The sequence below is a fragment of the Typopeltis vanoorti genome, chromosome 22, assembly GCF_054136105.1.
Source record: "Typopeltis vanoorti isolate ZY-2024b chromosome 22, IOZ_Tvanoo_1.0, whole genome shotgun sequence".
NCBI lineage: Eukaryota > Metazoa > Arthropoda > Arachnida > Uropygi > Thelyphonidae > Typopeltis > Typopeltis vanoorti.
Window position 1 is genome coordinate 11,408,632 of NC_143570.1, and position 17,567 is coordinate 11,426,198.

General features: G+C 36.6%; 1 protein-coding gene across 1 annotated transcript in view; it reads left to right on the forward strand.

Annotated features, from left to right (window-relative positions):
* The first annotated feature begins 2,933 nt into the window (after nt 1-2,933).
* Nucleotides 2,934-17,567, forward strand: part of Mccc2 (methylcrotonyl-CoA carboxylase subunit 2) — a 188,734-nt gene continuing 174,100 nt past the window's right edge. Inside the window, exons 1-3 of the mRNA XM_090412413.1 lie at nt 2,934-3,286; nt 7,515-7,581; nt 15,965-16,049. Coding sequence (XP_090268539.1) covers nt 3,137-3,286; nt 7,515-7,581; nt 15,965-16,049 — 302 coding nt within the window. The 5' untranslated portion in view covers nt 2,934-3,136. The remainder of the gene's footprint in view (nt 3,287-7,514; nt 7,582-15,964; nt 16,050-17,567) is intronic.

A 17,567-nucleotide genomic window follows, 5' to 3' on the forward strand; every position in this document is an offset into this window, starting at 1 on the left:
ATGTGAAGGTAGTTGCAGTTGGTGAAGTGGTGGAGACAGAGTTGTAGAGTAGGTGTCCTCCCTGGATGAGCCTTTGGACTCCCTGGAAGTGTTGTGTAATAATAATAATAATCATAAATAATAATGACACTCAAATACAAGCCTCATTATTCTATCACTAATTCCATCACGCTCTATGAGTCTATAATTTACCACTTTACTAATGATAAACCAAAATCATTTTTTGATAACTGATCCTTTCTAAAGCAAAATAAAGTCTCCTCTTAAATTAAATTCTTTCTCCCCTATTTTTTTCCATTTTGTCTTGCTCAAACCCAAAACATTTAATTTTCTTTCCATCATAACATCCACTAACTCCTGCTGTTTACCTGTTAGTGTCAATATGTTCAATGTTCCTATTCTCAGTTCCTTTCAAGTACTGGTAGCTTACCATTTATATCGGTCCAGCTTTGATTTCCTTGTTTCTTTTTAGCTTCAATAAATCTACTGCCAGCTTTCAGGACCTATCTCAGCTTCAGTCTAGTGGGCAACGCAAACACCTCGGAGAGAAGGCAGACTGCTTCTGCAAGAGATGAAAAAAAAAAAGAAAGAAAATAGGAAAAAATATGCAAGACTAACCTCTACCTCTCGAAATACTCTAATAGCATTGGGCGAAGGAGCAAGAAGAAAAGAAAGACAAGTGTTAGGATATAGGATGATGAGATAGCAACAATTGCCTACCAACCATACTCCAGCAAAGCCAGCAAAGGTTGGTCGATTGTTAGAGCATCTGGTACTAATGGCTCACAAAAAGTTAAGCGAGTTTGAGCGTGGTTAGTAGTTGGAAGGAGATCAATCGTTCGATGCTGTTGGCACACTCTCCCTCGATGAGTGTTTGGACTCCCTGGAGGTGTCACATAATAATAATAATAATGCTCTCTCCCTAAAGTGATAAAGAAATCAATGACCGTTAAGGAATTAAAGTTAGGACTAATCCAGTTCCTGTTCCATTTGAGAATTATAAACGCTTTTGCCGAAATTTATTTATTTGTAAATAAATGCGTATATAAATATGTAAATAAATTGCAAATAAATGCGAAATTTATTTACACAGGCATAAATATATTATTTATGCCTGTAGCCTTGTAAGAATAGAGTTTGTCGTCAATAGGTCACCCGAAGAAAGAGTGTTCAATTATAATGGCCGACTGACTAGCGGAACTTTTTTTGGAAGTTTATTTAAATTAAGGGGGTTTAAAATCCCACATTATTTCAAAGCCGAATAAGAAACTCAAAGATAGAAATCCAAGCGTTTCATGCCGAATATAGCAAACTATAAAAGTTTCGGCGGATTGTAGGGTAAGCTAAAACACATGGTTCAATACCAGGACAACTCGTAGCAAAGGTGGGTAAAGTTCTGATCACTATTCTTAGTGTTTTCCATAATGTAAAACACATCTCCTGGGAGATGTATGATGTTATACATTATGGTGGAAGGTCACTATCCAGACCGGTTTCGACCTTTGTATACGTGAAGCGGGCTCTAAAAAAATGAGACGATCCCCAAAGATCGCCCAACTCAGCATTGTTCTACTCAGTGACAGGCTCACTCCATCACCAAGAAGAACTTCTCAGCATTGGCTCTACGCAGTGGCAGGTTCACTCCATCACCAATCAGAGCCATAATCTCAGTGGTGGTCCCACGCGGAGACAGGCAAAAAACTTACCCTCAAGCAAGCCTCTCAAATCATCAGAGCCAGACCCCCACCGGTTTCGACCTTTGTATAGGTGAAGCGAGCTTTAAAAATAAGATGATCCCGAAAGATCGCCCAACTCAGCATTGTTCCACTCAGTGACAGGCTCACCTCATCACCAAGAGGAACTTCTCTGTGTTGACTATACCCAGTGGCATGCTTACCCCACCACAAGATAGAGCCATAATCTCAGCAGTGGCCACACTCAGAGACAGACAAAAACCTATCCCAAGCAGAGCCTCTCATGCATCCAGGAAAACGAACTCATCAGTGAGCAGGTAGACCAGGCAATACTGAGATTAGAGAGAAGAGAATTTATATACTTTGCTATACGAATTGTCAAAAAGGTACACCAATAAATTACTGAAATAAAGAGCCACTAGGCTACACTTCGGCGTTGTAAAATTATTTAAATTAAGGGAATATTAAATCCGACACATTATTTCAAAGCCGAATAAGAAACTCAAAGATAGAAATCCAAGAGTTTCATGCCGAATAAAAGTTTCGGCGGATTGTAGCGTAAGCTGAAACATATGGTTCAATACCAGGGCAACTCGTAGCAAAGGTGCTTAAAGTTCTGATCACTGTTCTTAGTATTTCCCATAATGTAAAACACATCTCCTAGGAGATGTATGGTGTTATATATTATGGTGGAAGGTCACTACCCAGACTGGTTTCGACCTTTATTGAGGTCTCATCAGTGAGTAGGTAGGGCAGATAATGTTGGAAGCTTTTTTTTTTTTTTCCGATGGGTTCTAGCATGGATAACAGTTTTTTCCTCTGGGAACACTCGGATTTTTCATCCCGTAAACTCCAATATCGACCGTAGGAATGCCCAGATAGCAGCAGTTATTTACCGTTCCCTTTGCACCGGATGCCATTTAAAATCATTGATAGTTTGGGCCAGCTTTCTCCGATTAGTTTAGGCGGAGGTTGACGACCTCCCAGTTTCCAAAAGTTGGATAGGTCTAAAACGGCTTCGCCAATCCTTTTAGGGAAAAAAAACTCTAGAAGGTTATTATTATTATTATTATTATTATTATTATTATTATCATCATCATCATCTCGTGATCGCTTTGGGAAGGCTGTGGAGCAATATATAATGTGGTCTTATCCTGATATAGAGCTGCCATCTGTTGACGTAATAATGAAATAAATTATAGAAACATCGTGATTTTTATCTACTGACCATATGAACTCTGCTTTGATGAGCAGAAGTTAGCTCTTTAAATAATGCTACGTTTCCTACATGGTTTAGATTTAAAGCATAACCATGTTCTATCATAAAATACCTTGAGATGATGCTAATAATCCGGCGTTTTATATGTAAAAGGCTTTTTTTCTGGTCAGAATTGCAAACTTTCATTTATTAACTAGTTCGTACCATAGTAGATGGTTTAATCATGCGTGGACCAATGCTTAAACGATTTTGTTTAATTTGTAAATCAAAGTATTCGAGAAGTATAGCATGGCGCTTTCATGATAGAAATTACCATTTTAATAAATATACAGTAACTGGAACGGAAGCCGATAAAAATTCGGCAGAATTTCAGGTAAGTACATTTTCAGTTATTGCTTATTTTTCACATAGTCAAAGACTTTATGTGGACCAGTAGTAATGCTGCCGCATGCGAACACCCGATTGTAGGGAACCCCCCCCCCCCCAGGTAATGGAAAGTAAGAGTTCATAAAACTTTATTTAAAATATATCGTAGTTTTCCCAGCGTAAAGGCATTATTATTAAATTGCACTGGCGCTTACATGCAGTCCATGACCCACTGCGGTAGTTCCACTGGACACAGCTTATTTACACTTGAAATCTAAAAACAACAGGAATAACTATCAATCCATCCACCTGTAATAGATCCATCAGGGATCACCTGCACACACATACATACTGTTTACCATACATCTTAAGCTTTCACCAGTGTTGCACTTACCACTCGCCCTTTGGCAGCATCTACTTCTTGCACCTTTGTTGACTAACTCTTATTCAAATTCCATGAGTGACTTTTTTTTCTTCTTTTTTTCCCCGTTCTTACCATGTGCTGGTTTTTAAATTTGGAAAACAAAGATGGGATGATGTAGAGTATCTGTTCCCAACCAGGGGTACATGTAAAATAATCAGTAATGGCAGAAAAACAAGTAAAGTAAACAAAACGTTAGTTATGGAACAATAAATGTCAGTATTTAAAAACTGCTATTTTAAAAACAAGGGGTACAATTTATAGAAATGAGTTTAAAAGGGGTACACAAGTGAAAAAAAGTTGGGAAGCACTGATGTAGAGTATACACTTGGCAGGGACAAATTGGAAGAGGTGGAGGAAATAACAGATCTGGGATGATGGTGGATAGAGATCTAAAATTCAGAGTATCCTCTGAATTGAAAAATTGTGAGGACAGCGCAACAAATTCTGACAGTTATGCAGAGGACATTGACTCATAGAAGTAAGGAGATTTTGGTTCCATTGTATAAGATCTTTGTTAGGCCACATATAGATTACCGTGTGCAGATTTGGTCACTTGGTTTTCAGAAAGATGAAGAGGCATGGGAAAGGGTCCAGAGGCAATTGCCCAAGGCAGTTTCTAGGTTCTGGAATGTTGAATATGATTGGTTATCTGAAGTCCCAATCTGAATCTGTTGGACTTCAAATTTCCAGCCTGAAGATGGATTTGGGGCAAGCAGTGGCAGTGTTTCCATTAGATGCTGTGCATGCCACTATTGATATGTGGCCATTCATAGACTTCAGGCCAGCGTGAAGGCAAAGGGGGAACATTTTAAACATTGAGTACTGCTATATGTATATCATATGTGTTGGTTGTATGTGCTGAAAGTTATAAATGATTTACAGATAGATTAAAGGGTTATTGCTCTGTTCAAGTATTTATGGCTAGACTAGGTATTTAAGGCAATATGATAAGCTCTGTGTATGACAGAGACCTCCCACAATGTCTTTGACTCCATGCAGATGTGAAAATAATAATAAAAATATATCCTGTAAAACCCACTCACCAACTTATGTGTCTGTCATATCCCACTGTAATTTATAATTGCAATGAACAGAATCATTCCCAGCTTGTGGTATTCTTGTTTTATTTTAATGTTTCATTTATCTGATTTTGTTGAAACACAATCCTGTTTGTCTCTGTTTGGATAACTGGCAAATAAATCCTTGCAGTTACGATTATTGTTGCGTGCATAATAATCATAACTCATTTCCCTACTGGGATCCAAGCATAAATTGAAATTTTTTTTAATTTTTGCCATGATCTTGATTAGCCAAACAGTGGAAATCTTACACTGTCGATTGCCAAGATCATAGCAAGAATTAAAACAATTCTCCCCAGTAGGTATCTCTCTTTATAGTTGACCTAATGGAGTACAATTTGAAGGCTGATAAAACTGAGCTGTCTTAATCGTTTTGTGAAAGATGATGCAGTCTGGTAAAAAAAAAAAAAGAAGTTTCATTTGAATGCCACTCACTAGAAGTCATAAACTTATAGTGCATTAGTATCATCAGTGGGCTAACAATTCGATAATCAGAAACCCCTGCTATAGAGACTAAACATAACTTTTTTTTTTTTTTTCAAGTTCATTCCTTTTATAAGTAGGATTGTGATTTCACACCAGGCATGGAAATATCATCCTCCACCTAATGATGTTTAGTTCAACTTAGATGATGGAGTTGGGATACAGATAAAAATACTTGATGAAAGACTACAACTACAGATATGAGAGTGCCAAGAAAACTTAGAGCAGTGTATAGATGGCCAAATCGTATTATAACAGAATGGAAGAGAAAAGATTAACAAAGAAGGTGTTTGATGGCAGGCAAAGAATTCAGAAGACTGTGTCAAAATCTGTGTCGATTAATACAGTAAATAGTGCGTAGAAGAATAAGATCTGACAGTTATTCTTATGAATAACTGTCAGAACAATCCAATAATAGTATCAACCTATCTTTATACAGAAATCCTACAAATACTGGACGTTACCTCCATTTCAACTCAGCTCATCACATAGCTCAGAAACTTAGCATTATCCATAGTCTCAAAAAAAGAGCTATACAGTATACGACAGACAAGGATGACCTACTAACAGAATTAACCACAATATCCAGAGAACTTTCTTTAAATGGTTAACCAAAAAGACTCTATAACAAGATTCTCTTTACTGATATACCACATCAACAACGTGATGACGTCCAATACATCAGTACAATTACGATTCCTTTTGTCAGCAACCTTTCCAAAAAATTAGCTAACCTTTTAAAACCACATAAGATCAGAGTGGCATTCAAACCAATCAACACTATTCGGAAATTTTTAAGATCACCGAAAGATCCTCACCCATTCTACAAGTACTCTGGAGTATATAATATACCTTGCTCATGTGGTATTAGTTACGTAGGTCAGACATTTAAAAGCTTTGAAACGAGAAAGAAAGAACACATAGGATATGTCAGAAATAACAGACAAGACATTTCAGGCCTTTCATGCCACTTTGCCTCTACTAACCATCACATTGAGTGGGATAAGAGTCTTATGCCATACATAGAAGATAACTACCATTCAAGAACCTTTAAAGAAGCAGCTACAGTCGCCCGTAAAACTGAAAACCTAAACAAGAATCAAGGTCTAATTTTACCAGAAATTTGGAAAACTTTTATCAGATCATTAAACATCAAAGAAATGAACTTTCATAACAATTACGTAATGAGCCATAACGAATAAATCACGTTAACGAGACACGCACATTGTCATGCACAATACCAATTTTTTGTATGAATTAGAACTATCAGTTATAACCTAGTCTGTAACCTTCATTTTAGCTTACTAGTTTGTATTCCCTGAGGATGCCAATAGAAAAAGATTGGCGAAACATGTAGGAGGATAAAATAAAGCTACTTGACAAAGATCTGACAGTGTTGATGTCATATCAAATACTAGATTATTGTTGGTAGAAAGCTAGTAATAATTGTAAATTAATTATGTATCATAGTATTCTGTACTTTCCTTGATAGTATATACATCAGGAATTTGATGAACTAATGACATTCACAAACATCTTCTGCCTACAGTGTAATTTGAAGCTATAGCTGATTTGATTGGAAAGCAGCAGTGCTCTCCATTTAACCATCTAGACTGGTAATTAAAGCAACTGACATGTCATAAAGCATGACTTGTGCACTCTTCACTGGGAAACATCTGCTTGTAGGTTATATTCATAGGATCATGACTGCACAATATAAATATATATGATAGAACTATGTTTTCAAGTGACAGCCCTTATAGATGTGACTCAGAATTCATGTTTTGTTCAAAGTTGTTTTTACCTAATTTTATTAAACCATTATTGTTTAGCACAATATTATGTTTGGAGATGGAGTGACATATTATGACTCTCATATTATTGCATATGGAGTAATACTTATAGATTTATTTTCATTAAGATGAATCACTTTTTCTTTCTTTCTTTTTTTTTTTTTGGGGGGCTTAATATTAGAAATAATATTGAAGTAAGTTAAAATCTTAATGGGAGTAAATCAATAATCTAATCCGTATTGATTAGAAAAATTCATTCATTGCATAATGAAACAAGAAGTAATACATTTCATAGTTGTTTTTAAGTCTATTTAGAAGGGATATTGATTTGTCAATTTGAAATAGTGAAATTTCATAATGTTATATGTACACTATATTTCTATTATTCATATATTTTGTTGATTAATAATGTGTATTTTGTGTGCTTATATATACATATATATTTTTTAATTTTAGGAAAACTATAATAGAATGAAAACATTAGTAGACCAATTAAAAAATGTCACCTCAAGCATTGTAAAAGGTAAATATTCTGATTTTTTTTCTTGAAATGATTAATTTTTAATGAGAAATTTAAAATAAATGTGTTTTTCAATGTTTCAAGGAAAAATACTCTGTTTTTTTTTATACTACACATAACTGTTGCTTGAGTACCATTATTATTAAGAGAGACCTCCAAGGAGCAGGGACTCATCAAGGGAGGCCACATATCATGTGCCCCAGCTCTCATGCCTTTTCTTGAATTCATTCATTCCACCTACACTTATCACTTCTAATGGCAATCCATTTCAATCATGCACCACTTTATGAGAGAAAAGTCTAGCTCTCACTCCTGTCTTGAATGCATTCATTCTCGACTTCCATGGATGTTCTCCCCCTCCCATCCATAAAATGAAATTCCATTTATTGGTATCCTGTATGACCCTTTCAGAAGTTTGCAAGTCTCTTTTGGAAATTTGTAATTAATCATATCACACCTCTTTCTCCTGTTTGCTAATGTCCACAATCCACAAATTCTAAATTTTTCTTTATAATCTGTATTCTTCAATTCCCAACATCATGTTTAACACTGTCCTTTCTATTCAGCAACCACAGAAACTTGGTGACAAGATCTGCATGTGCTAGCCCAAGTGAAGCAGTGGCATAGCTAGGGGTGTGTGGAGGGGGTGGTCCGCCCCAGGTGGCACTTTGAACCTTTTTGAACTTTTGCAGTTAATTCTAAAATACAGTCTCGAGAACTCATTTTCAAATATTGTAATACTACTGCGAATTTTCCTCACAATTGCTGTAAGTTGTGAGAGGAGTTTTTCTAAATAAAATAGATTAAGAATTACCTAGGTTACAATGAAATAGACATCGGCATTGTCATCGACAATTTTACTAACAGAAAAGCAAGAAAAATAACATTTTAGAATGTTGAATTTAAAGTTTTACTTCAAAAATAAACATAGTGTTTTAATTTGTTTCCCTATACGTCGTTTTGACTTTTTGTAGTTTTTTTGGTGTGTGTCAAGAGGGGCGACAAACTCAGGGACCGCCCTGGGTGGCAAAAGCTCTAGTTATGCCACTGAAGTGAAGTCTTATCAAAGTCTTGTAAAGAGGTAAAATGATTTTCTTATCTGTACATGTCATGGTTAATTTCAGCATTACAGTTATCCTCTATGTTGTATTTGCAATCTTTGCTATATGGCCCTTGACCTTCAACTTTCTATTTACTAAAACTCCAAGATCCCTAGTCTGATCAGCTTCTTCTAGCATAATCTCTCTAATATAATATGCCACTGGATATCTCCACACTCAAAGCGTATAACTTTACTAACATTAAACTGACAACCATTTTCATTTTACCCTAAATTCCAGCTTATTTAAATCATTCTGCAAGTACCGCATGTCAGTCACACTCCCAATTACTTCTGTTTTTGTATCATAGCAAATAGATATATGTCTCTGGTCAAACCCTTCTATCTATCCCAATGGCTTTAACAGACCTTTAAGGCCCACAACCTTCCAAGCATGCTTGGATTTCGTAACCGAAATACGAGGATAGAATGGTCACTCCTATGCCTCAAGGTATTCTTGGCTGTATCCCTGTGTGTTCATGGGGCCGGTTTGCCTGCTTGCGGGATGAAAAACACCAGATAAACTGGCGGAAAAAACCCTATTGCCCGCGCTCAAGACCGGCTAACTTGGCTATGGCTGAGGAAGATCCTTCAGCTCCTCACGTCTCCGACGGGAATCGAACCTAGGACACTCCTTCCCCAGGTATATGGTTGCGAAGCGCAAAGCCACTAGGCTAACCGCGCGGACGGTCAAACCCTTCCCGGTATCATTAATGTAAAGACTGAATAACAGTTGGCCAAGGACTGATCCTTGTGGTATACTACTGGTCACCTTAAATCTTGCAGACTCACATCTCCCATATGCCACTCTTTGATACCTTTCAGTTAGCCATCCTTTTATTCACTCTAATATTTTATAATCCAATTTGATATTCTCTAATTTAAGCAAGATACAGTCTTCCATGCTGTATCTTGTCAAAAACCTTAGCTAAATAATATTAGTAGCATCTGAAGAATGTCAACTAATACCATATTATTAACCTGTGAAGTTAGAAATTCACAATCTGCATCTAATTCTTCCTTGATTTTCTAACTTTTACAAAAAGCAATCTCTGCAATTTATCCCTGTCTTATATAGCAAGCTAATGTCTTAAATTTCCGTAATCATACCTATGAATAATGTTGTGTAAGTCTTGTCCACCTTTATGCAACTGCTAATCCATATAGGGTATGAATGCAGCTGCAAATTGTAGTTAAGATATCACATTGACATTTGGCACAGCATGTTCCAGCCACCATCTCCTTAATATCTCAAAATGTATGAACCTAAATCTCACAGAAATCCTAATGTGAACTAACATCTTATGAGGGGAGAGGATCATTACATACCAGTTAAAACATCCCTGTCAACTTCAATCTGATTATCAGAGAAATTTCACTTTCTACTTCTCTTGCAACTTTCATCAATGTAAAGCAATTTCCTGTCATCTAGTTCTGATCAGTGTACATTATAATGCACATCAGTGTAATGCTCTCTCCCCTATTTTTGCAATCCCCCTTTTTTGTATGCTCCACAATATATCCAGTATATCAGCAATTGTACTGCTAATATATCCACCTGTTTTATTACTTTTCCAACTTTATCAGTGAGAGAGTAAATTGAAATGGTATTTATAAACAAAAATTGGTCTAAAACTACTGTGGTAGCTATTAGTAATTTTCTCTCCTTCTCTCTTTCTTATAAACACTCACCTTCCCCCATACATTATGCCACTACTTAACCTGGCTTGCTTTCCATTCTTAAAGTCCTGTAACCTTAAGACAGTTTTAGTATTTAGCATTCTCTTTAATGATTGATTTGATTTCAAAGCATTATTGTCACGTAGCTAAAATTTTGTTGTCATTGTTTTGTTTAATCTGTTTCACCTATTTCAAAATTCGATGTGCAGAATTTTCAGTTATCTCCTTTTTGTTTATTGATTAGTTGTATTTTTATTCTTCATACTTTTAATTGATTTAAAAGTATTATTCAGCTTGTAGTAATTGTTGTTAATTAGTTATTATATGGTATACTAATAGTTGATGTCAGATATTTCAAGAATTAAACATGGAAAGATTTTTTGAAAGGGCCCAGAGAAAGTGACTGAGGTTGCATTAGCTCTCCAGAATGTTGGATGTGAGGACAAATTGAGGGAATGCCATCTGTAGAGCTTGGTGAATAGAAGGAGCAATTCAGACATGAGTTAGTGAAGGATATATAGCAGATTAATGCAGAAAGGAATGTTTCTAGTTCAGTAATGGCAGTACTCTTTGGAATCCTGTTTAGTATGCAATATAAGGACTTTTTTGAAAGGTGAGAGTTAGTCATTCTCTTTTGGATAGGAGCAGTTTTTTCATTCTCAAAACTGGAGTTTTTCATACTACAAAACAGTCAAACTGACCAGGACTAGTTTAATGTTTTTGTTTTTTTGACTGTAATTCTGAACATCAGCAACCCATATATATCTCAGCAAATCATTTCCCACATCATTGATGTGCAAATTAAACAACAGAGGACCAAGCACTGAGCCCTGTGGTGCACCACTAGTAACCTGCCGTCTCCTAGACTCACTCTTGTATAAACCACTCTTTGAAATCTGTCCATCCTTTGAAATCAGATGCCTTTGCAAATTCCAGCAGGATCATCGCATAGCCACTTCTTTTATCCAACTCATTTGTCACTATTATAAAAAAAAAAGTAAGCAAATTACTAAGGCAAGATCTACCTTTTGCAAAACTATGTTGTCCCTTATAAAGTGTCACATTCCTGCCCACCCATTCCTGAATTTTGTCTTTTATCAACTTTCCGATATCGCAACCACCACTCCTGAGATACTGTTTGGCTTATAATTTGTTACTTCTGTCATGAATTCTCCTTTATGCAATGAGACTATTTCGCTCTCTTTCAATTTGATTGATACCTTCCAGAAACAGCTTGTTAGATGAAGTGCTAATTCCCTTACATATTCTCATGATATACATGGGCCGATACATCACCTAATTCCATGGCCATGTTCACATTAAGGCATGGCTGTGTTCCAGTTCCTCAACCTTTGTTTTCTCATCAGTTATTGTCACATTTGGCATTACAATATTGCCACCTAGATGACACATCTTTGCAAAATGATCATTCAGTAACTCAATTGTTTGGTTTGCTTCTGTTGCCTCAACAGTATTAAAGGTCATCCTTTGCTAGTCATTCCTCATTTTATTTGCCATATAGTGCAAGAACACTTTAAGATTTTTTTTTTTGGCCTTGTCAGCTAGCATTGTCTAATAATTAGCTTTGGCCTTCCATACCATACAGTTCACCAGTCTCGCTTGGGCCTTGTATTGCTCATGGGTATGCTGGTGACTTTTTTTTTTATACCCACTCATATTTTTTTGTTTTCTGCAGCTCCTGCATAATAATGCTATTCATTCATCTAACTCCTACCTGATTTACCCTTCTTACTCTGGGTATGCAGCCTGATACTGCTTTCTTAAAACTCCTTGACTACCTGCCATGCACCACCACCATCTTCTTCTTCCAAATTCTTATGCCATGGCACTGCTTGAAAGCAGACTTCTCAGCTTGTCATAATCTCCTGCTTTGTAATACCACACGTACCCTTTCTTAACAGAAAATTTTGCCTGTCTGCCAGTCTCTCAGGTCAAGACTACATGATTGTTTTCTACAAACAGAGGCGTTAATTCATTAATTGGTTAAGATTGGGGAAGATTGGTTAATGTTAAGTTTTTTGATGCTCTGATCAGATCCAAATTCTTGAACCTTGTGTCCCCCACCATTACATGCTGTCTCAGGTAATTATCTCTCAGAAGCTGTATAAATTCCATTTCCTTCCCTCCCTGTGACCATTCTTCCTCCCAGTTTGTCCCCATAGTTGAAATCTCCCGTAATAATTACTCAGTCTGCACTCATCATGCTAATTTGCCAATGCATGCCATCTACATTCTTTCTCTTATACCCCCCCCCCCCCCCCGGATTACAGCAGCAACCAGTTTCATCCTGTTGGCCTCTGTATCACATCCCATAGCATCAAATGACTCCTTGCATTCTTGTCCTTCTGATGTACTTTTACTCTTTTTGGCTTAAGTTCTTCTGCTATCATTATCAAAACTCTTCACCCTATCCTGTTCCCTCTATCCTCTCTGAAAAAACTATATTCTTTGCATTCTATCCCTATAACTATATCCTCAGTCAACCAAGTCTCACTAATGCCTATAACTTTTGATGAAGTTGGCCTAACCAATGTCAAAAACTCCTCTCTCTTATTCTGAATACTTCTGGCATTAGTATGCATAAACTGCAGTGCCCCTTTATCCCACAACTACATGTTGTGTTGGTTAGCCCACTAAAGTTAAGTACCTGGGAAGCCACATTCAGCATCATGTGATCACTTTTCCATTCACTAACCACTGCATAACTATAGCTTACCAAAACAAACACTCACCTGCATCTCTCCCCACCTCCCATTACTAAACATTCTAGTTTTCCTGACTCTCACTGAACAATACTTTCCCAAGATACCTCACTCTAAATCCATTCAAATACCATCCACTTCATATAAATTCTAGAACACCGACTACTGGATGTAGTTGATGTTCTCACTAAAGCCAAATCTCCAAAAACCAACTTATCCAAAGACGAATATGCAGCCCTACAAGAAATGAAGAATAACAAAAAAATAGTAATCACCAAAGCGGATAAGGGAAACGCCACTGTGGTGCTAAATCAAAAGGACTACAAAGGTAAGCTTAATGCTTTAGTACTAGACCATACTACTTGCCTCCCTATTGAATATAATCCTACCAGCTCTCAGATTAGAACTCTCCACAGACTCCTTAAGAAAGTCACTTCTTGGCCTGTGGAAGTTACTAACAAACTAAAACCTTATAACTCTAGACCCCCCCCCCCCCCCCGATTATATGGACTCCCAAAAATACATAAACAAAATGTGCCATTACGTCCCATAGTGGATGGCATTGATTCTCCCACATATAAATTAGCCAAACATTTAGCCAAAATGCTCACACACTGTACTGGCAACATACCATCACACATAAAAAACTCAGCCCACTTTAAAGCCAGTGTAGAAAACCTCTCACTCCAACACACTGACATAATGGTCAGTTTTGATGTTTCCTCCCTATTCACTAATGTCCCACTCAAAGAAACCCTAGAGCTCATTCAAGCCAAGTTTCTTCCCAATATCTCAGCCCTATTTCAGTTCACAATGAACTCAGGCTATTTTGTTTGGCAAGGAAAGTTCTACAAACAGATAGAGGGGACAGCCATGGGTTCACCACTTTCCTCACCCTTGGCCAATTTCTTTATGGAGACCTTTGAAGAGAAAGCCTTAAACTCTGCCCCACAAAAACCCACTATTTGGCTTTGTTACGTGGATGATGTGTTCGCTATTTGGCCACATGGCTCAGACTCACCTCACTCCTTCCTAACACACTTAAACAACCAACACCCCAGAGTCCAGTTCACCTTAGAAAAAGAGGAAAACAACACCCTCCCCTTCCTAGACACTTTAATCACCTGCCGACTTGATGGATCTTTGATTTTCTCTGTTTACAGAAAACCCACCCATACTGGCAGATACATTCACCAGCAATTCCCCCCCCCCCTCACAACAATATGGGGTTATAAAAACACTATATAACAGGGCAAAATTAATCTGCTCAGATGACAAGGCCCTAACTACTGAACTAAACCACATCCACAACACTTTCTTAGCCAATGGCTATAACCCTAAAAAAATCCAAAAAATACTCAAACCAGTAACCCCCCCTCTTCCCCCCCTCCACAATAAAGATTACACCAAATCTATCACCATCCCCTACATCCAGGGCACCTCTGAGAAAATAACCAATATCCTCAGAAAATATGACCTTACTTCTTGTGACAGACCATATAAAAAGTTGGCATCCCTTAACCGCTCTACCAAAGACCAACCACTTCCCCTAGACCTACCTGGTGTATACCAGGTCCCTTGCAGCTGCAAATTGTCCTACTTTGGCCAAACAGGCAGAACAACAAATATCAGGATTTCAGAACACAAAGACTACATCCGGTTTCACCAGTACAGCCGCCCTGGGCTGGCAGACCATGCCTTAGATACCCACCATAGAATTCATTGGAAGAAAACAAAAATAATACACTGCAGCAAGTTTAAATACGAAAGATTATTCAAGGAATCTTCAGCAGCTCTAAAAAACGTTCCTAACCTCAACAAATTTGGGTGCATGAAACTACCCCAAATTTGGGAGACTTACATTTTGAGAACTTCAGCCCAACTGCCAAGTCAACCAAATTAGCCCACCAGAGGGCACCATTAGGACTGTAGGAACAATATTAGTTTCTTGCTTTCTTCCTCATTTGCTTTTGTTAGTGCCTGCGTGCACATACCATATCTTTATGTTCCTGAAGATGGCAACATGACGTTGCCGAAATATAGAAGTTATTTATTAAAGTTACCTTTAATTAATATACTTTATATGCATTGTTAATTCCGTAAACTAATTACCAGCCACTTCATATAAATCCTTCTTTCTTTCCATCAAACTCACTCTACACATCCACAAACTCCACAGCATTCCTTCACAATCTGTGCATTGATTCATCTTAGCTCTTCTTGCCTCTATCATACCATGACACCATACAAGTTTTACTTTCTTACTTTTTTTATTTGCTTGTACTAGCAACTCTCTATGAATTGCATACGTTTCACACATGCTGCAGTAAACAAAACATACACGTCGAAATTGCCTGCCATTATTGTTTGCAACATGTTCTATGCACCACAGCCACGACATAAAATACAGTATACATTAAAACAAAAATAAAAGCTTTAAAAATCACACAGTCAAGAAAACACCTTACAATTACAATTAAACAAACATTCACAAAAATAATAATATTTTCAAAAACAACTTATCTTTTGGCTCCAAAAATTACAATATGTAGTTTTATGTAGTAAATTACAATATTTCACCTCTACGAGAATTCTTCACAGATTACTTTTCTTGATCCTTGCCCATCCACTGCATTCATTTGCTGTGGATTTTGCAGCTTCTTTCGTGGAAGTGATGGGGGGGGGGGGATGTGAAAAAGCTGAGATACAAACCAGAGGTTTTTAGTCTTATGTGGGTAAAATTTACATAATGTGTGTGTGTTTGTATATGTAATGGGATTTTTTTTCCCCCATTTCATTTTCCTTAAATTCCTGAACTGTATTTTACAGAACAGTTTTCGTTACTGAATGAATGTACATAAAGAGATTTTTTACTGCTATTCAGGTGGAGATGAGAAGTCTGTTATTCGTCATACTTCCAAAGGAAAAATGCTAGTAAGAGAGAGAATAAACAACCTATTGGATCCTGGGTAAGTTGTCAATGACTGAAGGAGTTTTTTTAAGAAAAAGATTTTATTATATGTTTTGTATACAGTGTATGCAAAACTACTGTAACTGAAATTCAGCTACTGTAATTTACAACACATTTTAATATTTATGCCAAAACTGTTATTTTTAATCAAATTTCCAAAAAATAAAAACACTATATTATCCATACTTACTGCTATTATTATTTTTCCATACTTACTGCTATTATTATAGTCATATACCATTAAAAATAGCAGATTTTTATTGGTATTACACATCTATTTATTTAATTCAGCAGACTGCATGCATGTATACATGCATATATGTCTGAGTAATGTGCTGTAAATAAATATATTGAACAAAACAATTTCCCTGCCATATACAGCTTGGGAAATACTGGTTTATTTATAGTAATGTACAACTTACTATAAATAAAAGATGCATTATATCTGACTGGTATTACAAACCTGATTGGCTTCAGACTGGAAAGGAAATTAGGCAAGGATCCTACTTTCTCCTCACCTTTTCAGTATCTGTGCTGAGGACATCATGCATGTAGCATTAGATGAGCTTAAGACAGAAATTAGACTAAGTGGTAGATTGATTAGTAATCTAAGATATGCTGATGATACGGTACTCCTTTGTAATGACAAGGAAGAACTAGGAAAAAATTCTTGACAAAGTTAATGAGATCATAAGAATAGAAGACTTGAGCTCAATCCTAGCAAGTCAAAGATTATGGTTCTCAAAGGAAATATAGATAGGAAAGCTCCTGAGAAACAAGTGTACCTTAATGAAGAAAGCATTGAGGAAGTTAGCAAGTTCAAGTACCTGGGATCTATTATTAATTGTAAAGAATTGCTGTTCAGAAGATGCCAGAAGAGGAAGATTAGTAATGGCTAAAACAACAGTCAGAAACTTGTATAAAATAAGAAAGGATGGATCTATCTCCATAGGAACAAAGCTAAGGATTCTGAATGCAGCTGCTTTTCCAGCAGCAATTTATGAATGTGAAACTTGGAACCTAAAGACATCTCATTGTAAAAGAATAACTGCTTTTGCGATGTGGTGTTGCAGAAAGCTGTTGAGGATGTCATATACTGAAAGATGGGCAAATGATTGGGTGTTAGAAAGGATCAGTAGATTGAGGATTCTGAATTATCATTAAGTCAATATCATTAAGGAGCCTTAATGATATTGACAGAAGAAAGTTGAAATACTTTGGTCACATTGAAAGGATAGAAGGAGAACTTCTCAAAACAGTAATAGAGGGTGAAGTTCCTGGAAAAAGAAGAAGGGGTAGGATGGATTACAAATCTGCTTATTTAATTCAGCAGACTATACATACACATGTATGTATAAGTGATGAGCAAAAAATTATCTTAAACAAAATGAGTCCCAAGCTGTGTAAATCTTAGGAAATGCTGGTTTAATACACAACTTATTGTAAGTAGAAGGTATAATATTTCTGGATACTGAATCATAGTGGGAAAATGGCATTAAATTTTGAACAAGAGGAG